The sequence below is a fragment of the Polypterus senegalus genome, chromosome 5 (assembly GCF_016835505.1).
Source record: "Polypterus senegalus isolate Bchr_013 chromosome 5, ASM1683550v1, whole genome shotgun sequence".
Taxonomy (NCBI): domain Eukaryota; kingdom Metazoa; phylum Chordata; class Cladistia; order Polypteriformes; family Polypteridae; genus Polypterus; species Polypterus senegalus.
Window position 1 is genome coordinate 112,146,904 of NC_053158.1, and position 19,561 is coordinate 112,166,464.

At 38.4% G+C, this 19,561-nt stretch overlaps 1 protein-coding gene across 1 annotated transcript in view; it reads left to right on the top strand.

The window, feature by feature from the left end:
• The window catches only part of agap3 (ArfGAP with GTPase domain, ankyrin repeat and PH domain 3), an 843,333-nt gene that overhangs the window by 474,098 nt on the left and 349,674 nt on the right, over positions 1 to 19,561 (top strand). Inside the window, exon 3 of the mRNA XM_039753235.1 lies at positions 10,552 to 10,639. Coding sequence (XP_039609169.1) covers positions 10,552 to 10,639 — 88 coding nt within the window. The remainder of the gene's footprint in view (positions 1 to 10,551; positions 10,640 to 19,561) is intronic.

Here is a 19,561-nt window from a genome sequence, read left to right on the forward strand (position 1 = left end):
TATTTCTTTCAGTTCCTGTCTTTAACCTCTGCTCCATTCCTTCCTTCTTTTTCTGTATTCCCTCCTCCCTTTGTGCAGCTTCCTTTTTATTTAACCTACGTAATCGAGCACAAGTGCAAGAAGCACTTTCCACGCAGCACCATTGAGGCACTTGACTGATCCACCTGCCTTTGTATGTGTATGTGGTGTGATTAGCCAGCACCTCAGTTAACCAAAGGGCGAAATGCTCAGGTGCACCTCGTGTCCAATTGGAACCTTTCACCTCTTTGGGGCACTATTATTTATTTACTTATTTAAAAATTGGCAAAAACAGTTAAACTGCGGACCCTCCACCACCATGTCACATGTTGATGCCAATGGTCAGAAGAGATTGGCCAAACTGGTTTGAGCTGATAGGCAGTAGTAAGTCAAATAACCACTCATTACAACTGAGGTTGTGCAGAAGAGAATCTCTAAATGCACAACACGTTGAACCTTGAAGCAGTTGGGATATAGCAGCAGGAGACCGCACCGGGTGCCACTCCTGTCAGCTAAGAACAGGCAACTGAGGCTATAGTTTGCACAGGCCCATCAAAATTGGACAATAGAAGATTGGAAAAATGTTGTCTGGTCTGAGGATTCTCAATTTCTAATGAATTTGTTGTCAACAACATGAAAGCATGGATCCATCCTGCCTTGTATCAATAGTTCAGGCTGGTAGTGTTGGTGTAATGGATTTTCTTGGCACTTTTGTCCCATTAGTACCAACTGAGCATCATTTAAATGCCACAGCCTACCTGCGTATTTTTGATGACCAAGTCCATGGCGTTCACAGTCACCTGATCTCAGTCCAGACCTTTGGAATGTGGTGGAATGGGAGGTTCAAGTCATGGATGTGCAGCCAACAAATGTACAGCAATTGCATTATGCTGTCATGTCACAATGGATCATTATCCCTGAAGAATGTTTCGATAACCTTGTTAAATCTATGCTACAAAGAATTACGGCAGTTCTGAAGGCAAAAGGGAGCCCAACTTGGCACTAGCAAGGTGTATTTAATAAAGTGGCCGGTGAGCGTGTATCTGGAACATATCTTTTTTTTTTTTTTGTAACATAGCTGTTAAATGCATGTATGTATTATATATTAGATGTACTTTACCTTTATACAGTATGGCTGGCAGCGCAGTCATTTTTCTTTGGAATACACCTGGCTTCAGGTCAGAAGAAAAATTAGACGCTAGCAGCGGTCCACCAACATAAGTACAACTGGACGTTGCTACATAAAATGCAAGTCCATCAATAACCATACTGCCTCCAGATATAATACCTGTATCAGTGCGCATGCAACTCAGCTCCACATGATTAATTTGCATATATAATTAGCCAAGTACTGTTTCCTCAATACAAAACAAGCTTTAAAGGAGTTTCTCCCCTCATCAGAAAACACAGGACGTGCTATATAATAATAAAAATGAAAGATTTATTACTATTTACAAGGCGTTTCTTTCTTCTTGATGGAAGAAGAAAGTGTGAAGCATCTGCACATATACGTGTTTAACAAGAAAGAAGTGCATTGGAACCAGGACTTCAAACAATGGAATGAGACAGTTCCACACCGCACCTTCAAGGCACGGCCAATGTGTGTTACAAAAGTGGAACCCTGTGACTGCAATGATCTGTATTTTATTTACTTATTGCTAGTTTGTGGCTGTTTGTTGTATAGTTTGATTGTGTTATTCATTTTCTCTGGGCTTTTTGTTGTTTGAAACATGGTGGCACAGTGATTGGCACTGTTGCCTCACAGCTAATATCACATATTTGACCATAATAATGGGTCCAACATAGCTGACAGAATGTTCTCTAGCCCTCAGAGACACTTAAAAGATCAGTGTGCCATTATAATCCATTGAAAACTACTTCAGTTTCTTCTTCCCCATTGACTTTAATGCATTGTAAACATTTCTGTGAATTTACTGAACTCACAGAAAATTAACTCTGCAATGTTCACTCATCACTAGTGATGAAAAAATAAGCAATATCATTATTACAGTAATGAATGAATAAAAATATAATTATTTGAGATATAAATAAATATACATATAAAATCATACCATCCTTATATTGGTAATAATGACCTTTTCCCATCCCATTGCCTACAGCGAAGTGTACTTACATGACTACAGGCATCACACTGTTTTTCCTTCAGGAGCGGCTTTTGAATGAAAAACATACACACACACACATGCACTCAACCTGAAGTATCACCTCTTATGGTAAAATTGAAATAGTAAGCAAATTAATAGTTGACACTGCAACTAAATGTTTCTCTGTTTTAAGATAGGAGTGTTTGAAAATGTGCTTCTCAGTCAGTGAGTTTTACATTTCAAAAATGCCTACAGTGTGCTGTATTCACGTTATCTTAACAAAAAGTGATATGTCCCAAAGAATTTCCTTGAAGATCTAGTGTGCCAATTTTTAACAGAATCAGTCAACTAAGAACCAAGTTGTTTTTTGTGAACAAACAGCACATAGAAAGAGAGAGAGAGAGAGAGACACGAATAATCCAAAAGAGAGAGAGAGAGAGAGAGAGAGAGAGACCTGGCAAATCTGATACATCACTTTTGTCATTGTGCATCCATATAAATGGAGAGAACTAAGTTCATAAATATTCAATGTGCCAGCAAGGTTTAATCTTAAGCATATCAAGTACATTAAAGAAAGTTCTGTATCATAAAGATGTTTTAGGATTTGCATTATTTTGACTATAGTATTTATTAATTAGCTCTAATCTCAAATGTGTATATACAGTCATCTGCAACACAGATAAGATAATTCTAGGATGCTGACCATAAGAAGCTTTTCCAGTCATCTGTAATCCAATGTCTATGTTCTTTTCCTCTTTTAACCTATTGTTTCTATTTGCCAGTTTCAGAGCTTTTTCTTTGAAACTTTGCCACTAAGGCCAGCATCCTGGAATTGCATTTTCTCAGAAGCAGATGACACTGATGTTTGTCATAAATTTAATGAACTGAGGACATTTAAGGCATTTGTTTCTCAAACTACAGTCTCTAATGCACTTAACCCACTTATACATTTGTTTATTTGGGCATTTCCCTTGTTTTTCTGTCATTGTTTGATCAAGTTTTCTATCTTCTCCCAAGATAATATTATACACCTTTATGTGAAATCTTAATTTTCTTGGTAATTATTTCATAGATAACCTTTATTCTGCTAAAAAAAAAAAACAATAGACTAATGTTTCATAAGAAACCTGTTTCATTTTGGCCATTTTTGAACATAGAACTAAACTTTAGGAATGCCAGTACCATGTAACCCAAATTAAGACAATAACAGGTTTCAGCAGTGCTAATGCAGTTACAAAGGTTTATATGCCAAGAGTGTTTACTGTTAGGACACTGAAGGAATGGCTGCTGAAAATGGGGCTTTGAAGTCATCTGTGAATAGTAAATTTACATCAGTCATTTCAAGCAGTAATTGCCATAAGAAACACTAGCATTGCCTTGGCTATATTTTTAAATCAAATTGATGGCATCTTGATAAAATAAAGATCTTTTTTATTCAAAAACACTAAAATTTCAAGGTGTGTCCAATCTTTTGACTGATAATGTATGTACTTTTTATAATATTATGCAGTACCCCAATAACCCTGAGGTGGGATTTCAGCATGTTATTTTTTTTTTTTCAGATATAATCATTACACATTTGACACTGTATTCTTTACCCAACATCTGCAGCTCTCACATGCAGCAATTATACAGTGTTTTTTGCTGAATAAGCTTTTTGGTTTAAAAGAGGCCAGAGCGCTAGAAAATCACAGGAAATATTTTATTTTAATTTTATCATACACATAAAAAGAGGAAAGCTTACAATTAATTGTGCATATGCCTAAATAAAGTACTTTTTTTAATATTCTTATTTTAATTAAACTTTAAGGGCATACAATAAAATCCAACAGAATAGTAGCAACTCCCAACTCCCCCACCAAAATAGTTAAACGTTCTGTGAAGTTTTACCATTTTTGAGTTAAGTGTTTGGATACCCATTGTAATCCATACAAAACTACATAGGTATTTGAAATTCTGATCCCTATTATTTACACTTTCCTGTAAATGAAAACTACATACATTAACTCCTAGTCACCGGAGCTCCATTATGAACGTCTTCCAAATTTGACATTACCCTTATAGTGCAGGCAGCTTATTACTGGTAAATGCAAAACTGTGTGAAGCCTTTTACCTATACAGGTAGGAGCCCCGCAAATTGAAGTGGGCTGTATCCATGGCAACCCAACTAAACTGCAGAATAATAGAGATGCCAATACATTTCATTATTTCTCCTGGTTGTGCAGGTGATAAAGAGATATTGAAAATGTTTAATGTAATGCTGTATGAGCTTTAGGCAAGATTTAAGCTAAAAGATTCTTAACACTGTCATTGTAATAACTTTGAAAGGGCTGGCACTTTTGAGTGATTCAGCAGTTGTGTATGATAAGAATATTTTGCAACACTTCCATGTAGTCCAGCTTTGTTAAAATCATAGGTGATTTCCTTATACAAAAGAAACATGAAATGGGGCACCAATGGTGTTTAAACATACAGTGGATTACAGTCAGTTTTTTTAAAATATCAATGCTAATTGTCACAACTGACTCCAATAAAATTTAAAAAATGCCCTCTCGTGTACATGTGGTAAGAAATAGTTGGGTATTTGCATTTTGCCTTTCTTGTAATTTATGTAAATCAGGCAGGGCACAAAGGCTTTGATAATTCTTAGTAACTTGGGTGAAAACCATATTATCAGAATTGGAAGAGAAAGAGTAAAGCATTTTAACAGTTGTGGAGAATCAGTCCCGGCACAGACAGGCAAACACCGATGGTTCAAAACCATACATGTTTATTTACAGTAAATAAAGTCCCGCACACAACCCAGTGTCTCAATCACCAAACACCCTCAAGTCCAGACCTCTCAAAAGTCCTGCCTTCACCACCTCCACTCCTTTTCTCTGAGCTTTGTCCTCTTCCACCCGACTCCAGCTCCTTGAGTGGTGGTAGCTGGGCCTTTTTATAGTCCACCCAGAAGTGCTCCACGTGGTTGATTGCTGAGTTCTGGCTGCACTTAGGAGTGTGGCGAATACATTGCCCACACGGGCTCAGAAGTCCCAGCTGCAGCATCCCCTGGCAGTGCCTGCCGGATCCAATGGCTGCACCCAACACCAATTCACATGGAGCCCTGCGGGAAACCGAGGCACCGCTCCAACCCAGGGGTCGGCCATCTAGCGTCCAGGGGGAGGTATTGCACCGTCCATGGCTGCTCTCCCTGAGCATATAACGAAGGGGCGTCCTGGCCGGTCGTGGACCCCAGGCGTACGCCACACAGTCATAATAATTGCTAGAATGTTACTTTAGGAGAGATGTTTATTTGAATATGTTTGTGTGCTGTGAAAGGCAAGACAAGGAATCTAATGAAGAGTTGTAGTCTCGGAGGGTGACTCGTTTAACTGAACTGTCTGAAGGTCAAAAGAAAAGAATTTTTGTGCATTAACAGGGCTCTAGAGTGCGACCAATTTGGTCGCACGTGCGACCTAATTTCTCAATGGTGCGACTAAAAAAAATCAAAGGTTGCACCGGTGCAACCAGCCGTTCGAGGGAGAAAAAAAACGAAACTCTGTGACTCTTAAAGTCTCCCTGTTGTTCAACAGACATACATTAGGCCCATATCGTGGTCTAAACCAATCAGAGATAGTGAAGGGCGGATCCCGCCCTCCCTCTGATTTGCCGTGGTCCAGATATTCCTGTACGTGTGTGTACATTTGAAAATGCATGTGATGCAGTCAGACAGAGAGAGGTGAGTAGCCCATCAGGTAAACAGTGGATGTAGCCGCGGATTATGAGAGAAGATGAAAAGAACAATTGACAGCTTTTTCGTTAAGAATGTTAAGTTAGGGCCTGATCCGTCCGAAAATCATAACCAATGCTCTGACACGGAGCCATCAACCTCCCAAGTTATAGCAAGCCGTGGTCCGGAGACGGCATTAGATAATGAGCCACATACGATCGAGTCCGAGCCCACTGAAATTAAAAGGGGTAAAGTGTATACATTTCGAAAAGAGTGGCTTGACCAGTTTCCCTGGCTAAGATACAGTAAAGCCGATAATATAATGCAATGTATTTACTGTAAAGAGTGTGGGAAGACCATGTAGTGGCAGTAGTGCATTTGTGACTGGTTCTAATACATTTAGAATTGAAACGCTGAAAAAGCACAATGCATCTACTGTATAAAACACATTACATGCCGCGATAAATGCACTGCTCAAGTGTCCCCTCTCCCCGCTGCCTTTCAGCGGCAGGCAGCAGCAAACAGATCATCAGACGAGGCCGAGATGATAATTAAGTTTAACGTTGCCTACAATATTGCAAAAGAAGAACTTCCCTTCACTAAATTCAAGTCCGAAATAATTCTTATGAAGAAAAATGGCTTGAACGTAAACCCGACGTACAGCAATGATGTCACGTGCACCCAATTTATAGGAGTCATCGCAGATAAATTGAGAAAAAAGACGTCTGTGCAAATTGCGAACAGTGCGTACATGGCATTCCTGATCGACGGAGACACAGATATCGCCACAAAGGAATGCGTCATTGTGTACGGTCGTATCTTGCGGAGAGGAAGACTGGTGAATATACTTATTGGACACATCGAGGTCGAGCATGCTTATGCCCAAGTCTGGAAGGTTTTGATGCTAGAGAGAGTGTGGCCAGCTGGTTTAGTCAAGGCCAAAGATCAAGAAGGCCAAACTACAGGAGTTGGCCATCCGAGGGGCATGTGACTGCAATGGAGGATAGTCCATAAGACATTGAGCCATGAGATGTTTAGTTTGAAGCCCTTAAAACACTTAATTTAGATTTTCTTTTTAGTTAATTTATCTTGAGATTTTTTAAGTTTAAATTTCAGCTCAGTAAAGCACTTTAAGCACCAACACTTTTTCAGTAAGTTACCTTTCTTGTAGAATTGTGCTTGCCTTCAAATAAAGAACTTTATATTGACCAGATTGTTAGTTAATCATTTACAAGTCAATATTGCCTATATGGACAGCGATTAAAAAAAGAAAAATAAAGTGAACTTGTAAAACTGTGGTGTTAAATGTGATGCGATTGAAAATTTGGGTGCACCTAACTTTTGTGCTGGTACACCTAAGAAAAAAAGTTAGGCGCACCAGTGCAAAAAGTTAGTCTAGAGCCCTGATTAAAGAAAACAGTGGCTACAATGGCCACATGAAAGGTAGGCCTCCACATGTAAAGGTCTGTCCTACTAAGAAGAAGGGCTGCAACTGATTTTTATTTTGGTAGTTGACTAATCATTCAATTTATTTTTCAATTAGTCACAATTATTTCATGCCTGACTATTTTTGATGCCTGTGACCTGTGGTTGCACATCCTGTTCTGAGCTCCAGTGCATGTCTTACCTCATCTGCTCACGTCTGTCAATCTGTGAATGTCACCCTGATGTACATGCATTAACACGATTAAAATTAATAATAATCAAATTAAAATAACCAGTGAAACATATGAATTTGAAAATAATCATGTTTTTATATTATAGTGTGACCATCACAATAAAAAAGAAATACATTAAACAATACAAACTTAAGTGCACATGCACATAATCTTTAAACAAAAAAGTGCATTTAACTTAACCAAAAAATACATCGTTAAAACTGAAACTTTTTTCTTATTTTAGTGATAAATGACAAAATGTAGACATAAACTATAATGTGTAAAGCCTGAAGTACAAAGATCAAATAAACACTTTCACAAAAGGTTTAAGGATGATACAATAGCTTCTGTGGTGCAGCGGTAGGAATTGCTGACTTATAATCAAGAGTACCCCGATTCGATCCTGACTGCCTCGTATATTTACTGTTTTGAGTAGTGAGTTGCTCTTATTGTTAATATTATACAATAAACACATACAGTACATTTGATTTGCTTCTGTAACAGCCACTGTACTAAATGTATAGTGCTTGTAAAAGTTACCATTTTTTTTTTCCACTTTTATTCTCTCAGTCATGATTACGATACATACTACCACCCCACCCCAGGGATCTGATGCTGTTACTTTCTATCTGCAACTGGGAATAACTGTAGATGTGAGTGGTGTTTTGAGACAATCAAACTGGAAATTCTCTGATCTGGGTGGATAAAAGCTGACGCACAAATGTTGGCAAATCTGCCTTATTCGTATCTCATTGTCGCATGATTTTTTTTTTTATTCAATTTTATTGAGTGTTCCTGCTTACACTGAATTAGTATGCGCCTTAAGGCCCTTGATGTCAAAGCCGCACTGACAAATAAACAGAGACATAGGTATATATTATATTTGGAATTAGTAATTTTATGACCTTATAGTACATTTCAGAAAACATTGTGGCACAGATGCAACATTATTCACATTCATTCCTTCTTGTGGTTGTAATCAATGACTGCATTATTTTTTTTCCACCAATTTTGCCCAGTCTGCACAGGACTCCAGGACTTGCAGAGGAAAGAATGCTCCTCTGCAAGGTGTGCCATAAACACTCTTCTTTTCTCAGTGGACCGCGTACATGCCTTGCACAGTACATGTGCTTTGAATGCCGCCAGGTCAACTTGTTATAGCACAAGCAACCGGCCACCTACGTGCTGCTCATGCCTTCTGGTGTCAGCGCACAGCACCGGGGGGAAAAAAGAAAGAGACAAATATATGTGACATCTATATTACTAAACGAAGGTTGTATATATGCACGGATGCCAGACGTACCGAAAGTGCATGCACAATGTGCCTCAGCATCCCAGAGTCAAACCTAGCGGCTTCCCACAGTCAGTAGGTGGCGCCCAAACAACACAACATGACCTGTAAACTAAACTTGAGGTAAAGCGTGCACGCCAGGTTGTATATATGCCAGAGACCACAAGCAAACCGTACACACTACCACTACTGCCCGAACGTGACCGCCCACACCACCGCATATAGCACCTTCGTTTAGTAATGTAGCCCTCCAAGCCCGGATCCGCCACTGTCAGCAAACGACTTCTAGCTAATGACACAACCATAGAAAAACAAAAATGAGACCACATGGATATAAACAATAAACACAGGCATCTGCAACACGCTTCTGAAACACCAGAACCAGATCAGTCACGGCTCCAAAAAGAAATCGCTTTAGTACAAATATTTTTATTTAATCAAATGAAAAATTTCCCAGGACGCACCCACCCTCCATGATTTTTCTTCCCTCCAAATATCAGAGGGAACAGAAAGTGATTGCCATTCTTGGATTTGCGATTCTTTCGAGAATCGCGGGTTTGCTGGTTTTGAACAAATCATTGTATGACCTGAATAGTACCAATCAGAAAACATCATCACACTAATGCAATATTATTTGAAAACAAACAGATTGGGTGTAAATTTGTTACTTGTAAAAGTTAGCTTTTTTTACTTTTATTTTCTCAGTCTCGTTCATGCTCTCCCTCCCCTCCTGATCTGACCCTAACTAACTAACTAACAGCGACAGCCTACATTCTCAAGAGACGGCGGCATCTCCAGGATGCTTTCATTTCAGATGCTCGTGCATTGCGATAGTGCTGCTGTGAAAAGAAAGCTCCACTTTACATAATCTGCATTCAACTTTTTTTTTCTTTTTCGGTGAAGTGCTCCCTCACTTAAGAAAGTTTCTGTCTTCATTTTTTTTCATCTCCTTCCCCCTACTCTATCCAACTCGCCATTGCAACCATGTTTACTTTCCTATACATTCTGCTTTTCCTCAGACGTTCTTCTTTGTTGGTAGGACTCTGTGCAGTCTTGACAAACAGTAACAAATGATATTTCCCCCAGACGTTCATTTAGTGCATTGCAGTTACAAAAACCAATGTGGTTCTTTGTGACTGGAGCCTCTATTGAAGGTTCTGTTTATGACACGTCAACAATAAAAATCCGTGTCGACGATATTTTGGAGTCAACGTCGTTGATTACATTGACTAATCATTACAGCCCTACTAAGAAGATAGTCCAAGACTGAATATTCATTTTCAGTTTGTTGTCTAATTAATGTTGGGACTGAAGCTTGTGACGTCAGGGATCATCTAAGAACTTTTCCTCCATTCTAGGAACAGAAACAGAACATAGGTTTGTGATGGTGCAGTACCTTAAGTCTTCCCTTGTGTTTCCCTTTCCTGAGACCCACAACACACTTCCCATGTTTGCATGTCCAACAGTGCTTTAGATAAGGAAAATATTTGTTTCACCCTACATAGTACAAATTTTTCTCATAATGCAGACTCATAGCTTTCACTGTTAGACAAAAATATTAGCTGCTGGATACTGCTTGAAACAACAAAAATGATTTTATTACATACATGGTCATCAATTACAGTGTTGTGAAAGAACGTGCATACTGTTGGCTGTTCTATTTCTGAAGTGTTTGAAGCAGCATAACATTTTTCAAAACATAGGTTATTTTGAAGTTTTTAATCTTCATTTTTAAATTTAAAAAAAAAAAATGTTTTTATTTTGCAGGGTATAGTGGGAAATCTGTCTAGTGGGAAGTCTGCTCTCGTTCACCGGTACTTGACTGGCACATATGTCCAAGAGGAGTCCCCAGAAGGTAAGCAAAAAATGAAGAGTTTTGTGCAGTTTTTCTAGAGATGAAAACTGACGTTAAGCATGCTGCCTCCTTCTTTCAGCTTTTTTGTGTTTGTCAAGTAAGGTTTGAACTTGTACTGTTCAGTTGCACCCATTTGTTACTGTGTGTTTATTTAATACTCATAGTAATACATACTTGTGCAGGGTTATGATATCAAGTTGTATATGTTCATGTTTCTTAGACTTATTGTTTACATTTGCTTCTATTTCAGGAAAACAAATGGAAAATTTGACATATTTCCTGTGTCATTGTTTTTGTTTCCAAGGTTTATTTTGTAGAATTTTGAATCTTTATGCACTCCCCCCCAAACCACCCACTCATACATAACAATATGTCTGAGTCTGCATGTCTATCATAACTCAAGGTCTCAAAGCTGTGCTGTTGCTATGGAAACATGGGAATCTCATCACATAACCCTTCAGAGTGGAATACTTATTAAATGTCCCTGAACCTCACTCACTGTTAAGCATCTTCTTAGTTAAGATTTTGACTAGCTTTGAAGGGCAAGTTCTCATTATTATTTGTGACTGTGTTCTGTTCATTACATTTTTTAACAGCTGGAATTAGAGAATGCCTTGTAGTATGTATGTTTTTAGTCACTACTTTAACCATTTTGATAAATGATGTCTCAAATGTACAGTATATTATCACTGCACAGGTCGGCAAAATTAAACTCATAAAAAATTTTTATTTACATTCACAATAAAAAAAATTGAATGTTTCTATCACACCATATTTAAGTATACAATTTAAAAGAATTTAATTAAAATTTAACTAATTGCACACTTTTCATGTACACAATATTGTTCAAAATCAGTTTAACATGCGAATATTTAGTCAATCTAAAAGTTTTTAAACATATGTAAAGAAAATAACAATACACAATCATTGATGTATATATAGCTTCTTTTTGATCCAAAGCTTGCTTTGGTTGCATGTCATTTGCCTGTCACTTTTTTGGAGCATCCCTATGACTCATCCAACAGTATTCCACCATCATACTGACATCCCAACAGAAATTCTTGATACCAATGATTTTTGGGTATTATCTATACTAATAAAAGGCAAAGCGCTCACTGACTCACTCACTCACTCGCTCACCGACTCACTCACTCACTCGCTCACTGACTCACGCATCACTAATTCTCCAACTTCCCATGTAGGTAGAAGGCTGAAATTTGGCAGGCTTATTCCTTACAGCTTACTTGCAAAATTTGGGCAGGTTTCATTTCGAAATTCTACGTGTAATGGTCATAACGTCCGCCATGTTGAACTTTATTTATGGCCCCATCTTCACGAAATTTGGTTGACGGCTTCCCTGCGCTAACTGAAAACGATGTACATACTTATTTCGGTGGTATGACTCCACTGTTGGCCGCCATATTGAACTTTCTAATGGTCTTTGTTACTTATGGGCCCATCTTCAAGAAATTTGGTACACAGGTTCCCAACGCTAACTGAATCCTATTAACGTACATATATACGTCCATAGCCTGCAGCTTGATCACCATGTGAGGTGTCATTGGGTCCCCCATCCCAACGCCTCCCACATTGTTGGCTTCCTGCCTATATAAGGCCATCCGTCTCTCCGGTCTCTAAATTCCCTTCCTTGCTTCACCACGGGATTCACGTCTCCCTGCTGATAACTACAGCCTTTTTATTTAATCCACGGATTCTCTGCTGTTTTATTGTTCGTTTATTGTGATTATAGTTATTGTGTAGGTATTTTAGACTTTCTTTACAATGCTCAGGTACCCATTTCCTTTGTCATTCCAACCGAAACCCCATTAACATGTCTATCGAGGAGATCACCATCGATCAAAGAACTGTCAAATACCAAGTGTTTTCCATGCCCAGAGATGGCACCTGCCTTTTCCATTCTCTTTGTTACATATTGCACGGCCATATCAGGCTCACTCTTGATATCCGGAGGAACATTGTGTCTTATGTATTGAATGACTGGGACAGGTTCAAGGTGTGGACTGATGATGGTACAGGAGATAATTATACTACACAGGAGCACTATATGAGTGAAATGCTTAAACCCTTCACCTATGGTTCTGCATTTGAGTTGATGGCTGCCGCTTAATTGTTTGGTTGTCGCTTTCAAGTGTACCGAAATGGCCAAATATTTTACACCTTTCGACAACCGCCAATGCCTCTTAAACATCTTAGATTTACAGGTGACGATTTGAGTAGTAGACACTTTGATGTTTATGAATGTTTAAACTCGACCGAATCTTTCGTAGCAGCACATCAAGGCCGTTTTTGTTCCAACCTTTCTGTGAGAACTCTTTTATCAGTCGACGACTGCTGTAACCCTTTAGCAGAACCAAATTCTTAGTAAAAATTCGGTCTTCTGTACTGAAACACATTTTTATCTGCAAATTTAGCAAGGGTCAAACTTGTTTACAAACTTTATCGTCTGCGTTCGCACGTATTCATGGCAACCAAATTTATAAATAAGTAAGATCTTATACTGCTTTGACCAGGCTTTGACACAAGTTTATACAATGTTCCAAATTTTATCAAAATCGGCCGACTATTGTTGAAGATGTGATGAAAAACATTTTGGTGTGTTTTTTTTCCACTCACAGTGTATATATATATATATATATATATATATATATATATATATATATGTGTGTGTGTGCATATATATATATAGTGTGTGTGTGTGTGTGCATGTATGTATATATACAGTATATATGTATGTGTGTGTGTATATGCTGATGCGTCGGTTTATTTCTTTTTCCATGGTGAATTAGATTGCAGGGAATATTGTGTTGATGTGGTTGTAGAACTCGTTCAGCTGGCCATTTTTTAATATGACGAATGTGTCGTCTATGTAGCGTATTCATATTTTGGGTGTGAAGTGGGACAGAGCCACGTTTTCAAATTGCTGCATTACCAGTTCCGCTAGAAGTCCTGATAACAGCTATGCCATTGACATGTCTTTTTTTTTGGATGTAGTATTTTCCATTGAAATGAAAGTGAGTTTTCTGGCAAAGTGATATTAAGTGCATTATGTCTTTAGTGGACAGCTTAGTTCTTGTCTCTGGTGGGGTCACTATTCAGTCTCATCAGTAGTGTTTCTGCGGCCAAATGAATCGAAATCATGGTATATAGTGAAACGACATCAGACGAGACCATGACCTCATCCTTGGCGACGGATACGTCTTTCAAGTGCTGCAATGCCAACTTGGCTCTGTTCTCTGAATATTCTGAGTCATAAGTTAAATGTTTGAGCACCTTTAAAAATCTTTTTGACAAGTTGTAAGTTGGTCCACCTATTTGTCTGACCACTGATCTGAATTTCAGTGGTGTTTTTTGTATTTTTGGGAGTCCATAAAATTCACGGTAGTTAGCATCACTGGATTTCATTTTATAGTAATTCTCTGTTTGTTATTTTTGAGTTTTATCAGAGTGGTGTTTATTCTGTTAAGTGTGGTTTTAGTTGGGTCGTTATTTATCTTTTGATAAGTGTCAGAAAACATTTCTTCCATTGCCATGGTATATTGTCCCTTGTCTGATACGACAGTTGTGCCTCCTTTGTCGGCTGGTGTGATAATGATGCTCTTAATGACTGAAACATAAATCTCTTTGATGGTAATGTTGGAGAGGCAGGCTTAATTTATATTAGTCTGTAGGAATTAACACTAGAATTACCAGAGCCTACGAAAAAACTCGTAATTCCGTCCCACCTTAAACTGCTTCTTAAATCCCTTCACACCTCTCCGCCATGCGCCCTTTGTCTTCTAAATGTGCAGAAAAAGAGAAGCCGGCTATTCCATCCCCCCACCAATTTAGAACGTGCACGAACTTCTCTCAGCTCAGGCCTTGATTGAGTATCTGGGAGTGAAGTGGAGTTTTAGAGTGGAAATAATAGATCGTTGTTTGGAACACACGCATTTCATGTCTGTTCCGTTTCTACAGTAATCTGTGTCAACACATTGTTAAATCAGAAACGTTTTTTTATATTCTAGTAGTAGATGACAAAATGTAGGCATTAACTATATAATGTATGAAGCCTGAAGTCCATATAGCAAAGAAACATTTTCACAAGAATAACACAATTGCACTTTTATTCAAACATATAACTGCAGAAACAAAAAGCCGCCTTAACATGCGACATTGACACCAGTTTACTATAACTGACTCCGTGGCTCAATAGACTCAGCCCCGCTTGGAATCAAGGGTCGCGGGTTCGATCCTGCGCCCCTCCGTTTGAGAAGTAAACTGCTCTTGTCTTACTGTTTTAGAATAAAAGCATACTTTTGATTTCAGTCTGTAACAGCCGGTGCAGTTTATGATCCTTGTAAAGGTTAGCTTTTTTTTATTCACTTTTCACTCTCTCAGTCGCGTTCAGAATCAATCCATACAACCCCATCTGACACGGCTGTTTTCACTAAAGACGCGCTATAGCTCTGCAGTGTACCACGATGCATACTAACGCACAATCACCACCCCAAACCCGCGGTTCTGACACACAAACGCTGGCGAAGCTGCCTTCTTCGTATCTCACCGTCACTTGCTTTTCTTTTTATTCAGTTTTATGGAGTGTTCCTGCCAGTCCCGCATGTTGCTGTATGCTTTTCTTTTGTACTACAGGACATGCAGAGGAAAGAATGGTAAAGACCAGTAACTTCGGCGCTATATGCAATCATCAGACACTCCCCATCTGCCCGTGTCGTTCAAGCACAGGAACATATATTGGTGTAAAAGTATAACAAAAGTGCACTTTTTCCATCGCCTTTTCCTGTAAGAAGCAGTGTACACACTTCTCTCTATCCAGCATACAGCAACATGCGGGGACTGGCAGGAACACTCAATAAAACTGAATAAAAAGAAAATCAAGTGACGGTGAGATACAAAGAAGGCAGCTTCGCCAGCGCCTGTGTGTCAGAACCAGGTGGGGGCGTTAGTATGCATCGTGGTACAACGCAGAGCTATAGCGTCTGTATTCTGTTTCTTTTGTACTCGAGGGCACGCAGAGGAGAGAATAGTAAAGAGCAGTAAGTTCGGCGCTATATGCAATCATCAGACACTCCCCATCTGCCCGTTGTTTTGTTATACTTTTCAATACTTTTATACTGCTCAAACGGGCATGCTCAAAAATACACGTGTAATGCCACGAAAAGTGCGCAGACACTTCATTTCTCAAACAAAACAAGTGCACTTTTATTCAAAACTACCTGTATAACCGAAGAAAAAGAAAGCAAGTTACAGTAGGCGATTGATACGACAGCTTGCATGGTGCAATGCTAAGAAGTGCAGATTTTCATTCCGTGCTATATAAAATCATCACATTCAAATATTAACAGTTCCCACACACCCAAGGACCGTCCTTCCTACATTTCACGACCGTGTACTTGTTGCCGTGTACACACCTCTCTGTGCTATGGTTTCTATTACACTGAATGAGCACCTGACACTGTACTTTCTTCCCTGGGGGAAGGGTCCGCATCAGAGAATTTCCAGTTCCTGCATAAATTCACACCCGATCTGACGCTGTTCGTTTTCAAATAATATTGCATTAGTGCGATTATATTTTCACATATATTGTCTCTTTCTTTCAGGTGTGTAATAGAAACCACAGCATAGAGAGAAGTGTGTACACTGCTTCTTACAGGAAAAGCGATGGAAAAAGTGCACTTGAATAAAAGTGCACTTTTGTTATACTTTTACACCAATATATGTTCCTGTGCTTGAACGACACGGGCAGATGGGGAGTGTCTGATGATTGCATATAGCGCCGAAGTTACTGGTCTTTACCATTCTTTCCTCTGCATGTCCTGTAGTACAAAAGAAAAAGCATACAGCAACATGCGGGACTGGCAGGAACACTCAATAAAACGAAAAGCAAGTGAGCGGTGAGATACGAAGAAGGCAGCTTCGCCAGCGTTTGTGTGTCAGAACCGGGGGTGGGGGTGATTGTGCGTTAGTATGCATCGTGGTACACTGCAGAGCTATAGCGTCTTTAGTGAAAACAGCCGTGTCAGATGGGGTTGTATGGATTGATTCTGAACGCGACTGAGAGAGTGAAAAGTGAATAAAAAAAAAAGCTAACCTTTACAAGGATCATAAACTGCACCGGCTGTTACAGACTGAAATCAAATGTATGCTTTTATTCTAAAACAGTAAGACTAAGAGCAGTTTACTTCTCAAACGGAGAGGCAGGATCGAACCGCGACCCTTTGATTCAAGCGGGGCTGAGTCTATTGAACCACGGTCAGTTATAGTAAACTGGTGTCAATGTCGCATGTTAAGGCGGCTTTTGTTTCTGCAGTTATATGTTTGAATAAAAGTGCAATTGTGTTATTCTTGTGAAAATGTTTCTTTGCTATATGGACTTCAGGCTTCATACATTATATAGTTTATGCCTACATTTTGTCATCTACTACTAGAATATAAAAAAGTTTCTGTTTTAACAATGTGTTGACACAGATTACTGTAGAAACGGAACAGACATGAAATGCGTGTGTTCCAAACAACGATCTATTATTTCCACTCTAAAACTCCACTTCACTCCCAGATACTCAATCAAGGCCTGAGCTGAGAGAAGTTCGTGCACGTTCTAAATTGGTGGGGGGATGGAATAGCCGGCTTCTCTTTATCAGCACATTTAGAAGACAAAGGGCGCTGGCGGAGAGGTGTGAAGGGATTTAAGAAGCAGTTTAAGGTGGGACGGAATTACGAGTTTTTTCGTAGGCTCTGGTAATTCTAGTGTTAATTCTCAATGTATACTTTATTAACTGTTTTGTGCCTAGACAGTTACTCTGTTTTCTGAAGTTTGCTTTAATCACTTGCTTTAGTAGATGCAAAAAAAATTGCAATTTTTTTTTTTAACAATTTAGAATCTGTAGCAGAAAATCTTTTTAAAAGTTGATGGATTTGTTTTAGATGTTTTCCTGCATCTGAGTGGCTTTAACCTTGTTATTGTTCCTATTGAATACAGTGTAAGGGTACTTCTGGCCACTTCTTAATAAAATCCTATTACATCACTATCCCATTTAAAGAGTCCAGAACAGATCCTGGAAAACGTACTTGCAAGGTTAAACTTTGGCTCTATTTATAGTTTCCAGTCACAGAGAAGCAGTCCAAATGATTTTAAACATTTGCTTAAAATCTGAACTGTCTTTTCCGTGATTCAGCTCCATCTTTTTTGAAACTACACAAAACAAAAAAATGTCTTTAATTGTGATATTTAGTCTTTAGGAACCACAGTTTAAATAGTAGTAAGTAAATTGTATTTATTAATGTTTATTTACAAATTGTCCAGTAGTTATGATATTCAGAATTGCTTCAGATTTTGTTTGACTTTACCATGATGGTCATTTTCTTTCTGCTCCTAGCTTTTAAAACATATTCGAAAATGTTAATAGCAGAAAAGATGCAAATAGAAAAATGTCATCGGTCTTGGTGTTTATTCACTTTGTTGAAGTTTCATACAGAAATTTAATGAACTTAGTCATTTCATCCATTCATCCATTGTCTAACCCGCTGAATCCGAATAGGGTCACGGGGTTCTGCCGAAGCCAATCCCAGCCAACACAGGGCACAAGGCAGGAACCAATCCTGGGCAGGGTGCCAACCCACCGCAGGACACTTAATGTTTTATTCGAATCTTGTTAATTTTAATGCTTTTCAAAACATCATAGTATTTGTTAATTACTGATGTATTACATGGATAAAGAGGATATTTGTGTCTGCTTACAGTTGGATTATTCAGTATAATGTAAATCATTTATATAAAGGTGAATAAAAAACAATTATGTTGTGGGAAAAAATTCAGACTTTAAAGAAAAGGTAAATTTGCAGTGCTTTAAAATTGTAATGCCAATGTAGTCTACATTCAGAAGAAGGGAATGTTTCTCTTAGGAAGATTAGTTTAGAATGCTAGTTAAGGAAAGATAACACAAACTTATATTTAGATATTATTTGTTTCTTGAATCTCTTGAATAGCTGTTTCAATGTTTCTGATGCCTTTCAAATTTGCCAGTGAGCTAGGTGTCTCAGATTTAGGACAATAAATTAAGAAACTGAAATTAGCACAGATGCAAGATGCTGCATTCTAAACTTAACTGCTGTCATCCAAACCTGAAACAGGTTTAACTTCTTTAATCTTTTAAGAGGATTTACTGAGAGAGACAAATTCCCAAGATGGTGAAATGTTACCTTCCTGATTATGTATTTGCAGTGTGTATGTGAAATTTGCAATGTGTACTCTACAAACCAAACATTAAGAACCTCATTATGACACATGCTTAAATTTTATTCCACTCTTCTTCACTATGTAGATTTTCCTTTGGTCCTTAAAGTTGATTTGAGATCTCTGGCCAAATACAACCCCAGCCCCCATATAAGCAGTATTGTTAGTCTATCCTACTCCCTTACCTATTACTTTCAGTAATGGCTTGAAGTAATATTTTTATTTTAAAATGTTTGAATATTTGTAGTACACTGCCCTATTTTATAAACACATTCTCCATGTGGCACCTTGGTTTTTCCATTTGGTTTTCTTTTATATCCACAGGAACATGCCAGTTTTATTAAAAGATTGGTTCAGTTTATTAACAAATGTAGTATATATGCATTTGCCATGTGAAACTATGTTCTAAAGTTAAGCTTTTTCTATAAATAAAAAAATACATACTGTACTTCCCCCTGGCATTTTATAATGGAACCTTATTATTTGGAACATGAGGTCGTTGTATGACATTGAACCTGTCAAAATGTGACATATGAGAGAAGTCATATCTCACTATATAGCTGTTATATATGCAGCCAGCTTGCAGGTGAGCTTTGCTGCCATGTCTTAGTTACCTACTACAGGGCTTCCATTTAATTGATAGCCATAGAATTTTTTTTTGGTTTCAGCAC